This window comes from Etheostoma spectabile, chromosome 10, assembly GCF_008692095.1.
Source record: "Etheostoma spectabile isolate EspeVRDwgs_2016 chromosome 10, UIUC_Espe_1.0, whole genome shotgun sequence".
NCBI lineage: Eukaryota > Metazoa > Chordata > Actinopteri > Perciformes > Percidae > Etheostoma > Etheostoma spectabile.
The window spans coordinates 19,503,082-19,506,572 of NC_045742.1; the positions used below are offsets into that span (position 1 = coordinate 19,503,082).

At 40.7% G+C, this 3,491-nt stretch overlaps 1 protein-coding gene across 1 annotated transcript in view; it reads right to left on the minus strand.

Annotated features, from left to right (window-relative positions):
* Nucleotides 1-88: 88 nt before the first annotated feature.
* atp10b (ATPase phospholipid transporting 10B) overlaps nucleotides 89-3,491 on the minus strand; it is a 21,541-nt gene continuing 18,138 nt past the window's right edge. Inside the window, 5 exon segments of the mRNA XM_032528660.1 lie at nucleotides 89-407; nucleotides 1,333-1,526; nucleotides 1,709-1,822; nucleotides 2,141-2,341; nucleotides 2,429-2,628. Coding sequence (XP_032384551.1) covers nucleotides 161-407; nucleotides 1,333-1,526; nucleotides 1,709-1,822; nucleotides 2,141-2,341; nucleotides 2,429-2,628 — 956 coding nt within the window. The 3' untranslated portion in view covers nucleotides 89-160.

Here is a 3,491-nt window from a genome sequence, read left to right on the forward strand (position 1 = left end):
CCCCAAAAAAAAAATGAAAATATACCGGGATATCCACTTATTAGCCAGTTCCTAATATTTAAAATTTACAATTATAATTTTCTGAATAAATAATCATCTTATTCCTTTCCTTTATTTCAAAATCTCAGTTTCTCATGTGTGAACAGGCCTCTGATGGTTTTCAGTAATGACATTCATCCCACATGATATTGGAGGTGGTGGGAGAGTGGGGATGAATGTCCACAGGGGTCTCCAGGGTGGGAGAGGGTGGGGTAGACAGCCTGGAGGGTTTCACCTGCGCTATGCCCCTGAAGCTCCTCCACTCCTTCATGCACTGGACCCTCGTGGAGGCGTCCAGTCGGTCCAGATGCCTAGCTTTCACAAGCGGGGAGGGGGCAATAGAGTTCCTCAGCTCGTGAAACATGTACCTGGGGGAGAGAGTGTGGTGGTGAGAAAGTAGGCCAGGGAAAAATATGCGGCCCTTTGATGTAAATCAGAGCATTCCCTCAAAATATCAGTGCTTTCAGACGCATCAGCAACCAGGCGGAAGACCGAGCCGTGGTGCAGATCGTTTCCTGGACTTCACAATTAACATTATTTGATTACAAATCAGCTGAGGCTGTCCATGTGCCATGACAACCTCACAATTACATAGCATGTGGTGCCTGGATAGCTCAGTTGGTAGAGTGGGAGCCCATTTATAGAGGTTGCAGCCAGCCCTGGTTCGACTCCGACCTGGGCCCTTTGCTGCATGTCATTCCCCCTCTTTCTCCTTTCATGTCTTCATCTGTCCTGTAAAATAAAGGCCTAAAAATGCCCCAAAAAATAATCTTTAAAAACAATCACATAGCACGTACAGTAGATAGATAGATAGACAGACAGACAGATAATATATGTATATATATATATATATGTCACGTCAGAGAGATTTTTTTTACCATGTGTTTTTTTTGAGGAAAAACAGGTTAATGAGGACTGTTAATTACCTATTACTACCAGAAAAGCTGCATAGTACAAGAAGTAATAAGAAACTTCCTTTAATTTGTTTCTTGTTTTATGTATTGTAGATGTCAATGTAAAAATTGTAGACATTTCCCCAATTTTTCTTAAAAATTCTTTTTTTTTGCCCATAACAGGAGATAAAAGTAAGGAGAAAATTATGGAAATTGGAGGGATGGTCACAATCCTTTCTCTTCAGAGATGTACTGTCTACAATGGAGTGAAGCAGAAAGTATCCAAATAAGTATAATACAAAAAGCTACCCTGTAACAATGATGAGTGCCCATGAAAGAACCGCCCCCCACTCCCACCCTCTTTGTGTGACAGACACAAGGAGGATAATAGTGATTGTACCTGGGCAGCAGAGCCACTACAGTAGGCCTAGTGATGATGCAGAGAAGGTAGAACATGGGGTCTGCCATCTGTCTTTGGAGGATCCAGTACGGGTTGGATGGAGGGTTACAGGTGACGCAGATGGCACTGTAGGCAAGCGTCACAATGAAGTGCAATGCCACACTGCCCTGCATGATTACCCAGTGAACCACCGCCTGCGAGACAGCTGCACATAACAGCAATTATAACATGCTACTTTATATTGACATAGCATAACTATCATATTAGTTTCAAATGCAGACCTCACGGAAACTATTTCATGATAAGAGTTTAGGCTCACTGAGAGTACATACTTTGATAATATCTAGAAATAGATAGCCATCAGTTCAGCACTCACCCATACTTTGATCTCTATTGACAGATGAAGCAGGATGGTAAATGAAAAAATTGTGTTTAAATGAGTTCCAAAAGGTAAAAAGGATGGGAATTCAATGTCTGAAACCTGATAAGCCTGGAGGGGAAAAACACAATTTTTAGGCAAAAAGTATTTAACCAATAAAATAACTGAGGACGCACTAAGACAGATGCAACTTTGCACAATGTTTCATGAAAAACTGATAATTCAAATTTTTCTCCTACCAAGTATGGATTAAAAAAGCACATCAGACTCTGATGGAAGGCATCGAGCTGGGAACCCAGAAAGTTGTAAATGTGTATTTCTAAACAAGCACACACACAGATTTAAATACATAAACTAATACAAGTATTTTGCACTTCAAGACCCAACTCTGTAAAGACATAGCTAGTATTGATTGGGGATGTCACTGACCCCTGCACCCTGTCCGGTCCTGTACAGTTCAGGAACAGCCAGCAGCATCTCTGCAGAAACGTCTTTGTCCATTATCCCAAACATGACTGGCGGTACAGAGGTGATGAAGAGGTTGAAAAAAATCTTCAGCCAGTAGTCAATCATGGCAATGCCAGAGAAGCGGCAGAGTAACTGATACCAGAACAGCAGGTTCACGTAGTTCTGGGGAACACATTAGAGTGTAGATGATTAGACAGGAAGTTCAGGCAAGATGTTGATTCTGACAGCAGAGCATTCTAACGTAGATACGGGACTCAGCACATTCTTATAGAAGAAGTAAATGATCATATTGGCCAGTCGAGTGTAGCACCAGTGTCTGTGAAGGAGAAGTTTTTTCAGGTGTTTGAAGCGAGATATAGCAAAATCCCTCGGCATGACCGCCTGCAGATGATCTAATGACTTCAGCACATCAGCTGTTTGGACCATGCTGACATCATTTGCACCATCCCCTAAAACCAGTGAAAATCAGTTTAACAACAGTAGCCTGATAAAGAAGAAAATGTATTAAAAGCCACCGGCTTTGTGGGTCTTAATACATTATTACAGATAAAATGCATTTGTTATTGTAAGTTTATTGCACAACACCCCATGTTTTTGATATTTTGCTGTAACATACACTACATCAGTTTCTAAAGACCTGAATTAACTCAAATTCTCATCCTTATAGAACCTACTAAAGGGACTTGGTGTATCCGCAGGACACACATTTAAAATATAAAGTCTGCCATGAAAAACAAATTTCAGCATCAGTCTATACAGCATATTTAGTCTATGATATGAATTTATTTAGGACCTATGAGGATCTCCACACTTTCTTGTCTAATGTCCAATAAGGAATTTCTCAGGAGGGTCAGTGACTCAGAACAGGATAAGATCCAGAGCCTTATAAAACCTGAAAGAATATCCTATCTGTTCCTTCCTTGCAACGCTTTCGCATTCTCTCACAAAAGCATTTATTTCCCATACAGTGCTTGTTGTTTTCCTTCACAAAGGTCTTCTACACAGCACACATTTTGACTTGGCAAAGAGGAAAAGCACAAGTTACCATAACATTGCAGAAGTGTCACTTGGTTTTTATTCAAGTGTCCCTGTAAGTCATAACAGTAAGACGGCTTGAACGACACCAGGATCCTAAGCCTATATTGTATCCCAGAATTACACATATTCCAGCAGTATGCAAAAGTAATCAAATTATTAATGTTTTGTTTTGAAAATTGGCATTCAAAATAATGCTCTCAGGGGCCCACTATAATCTAAGGGAGGGTTACTGGTTCAAGTCCCCGTATGGACCAAAAGTACGGAGTGTGGATTG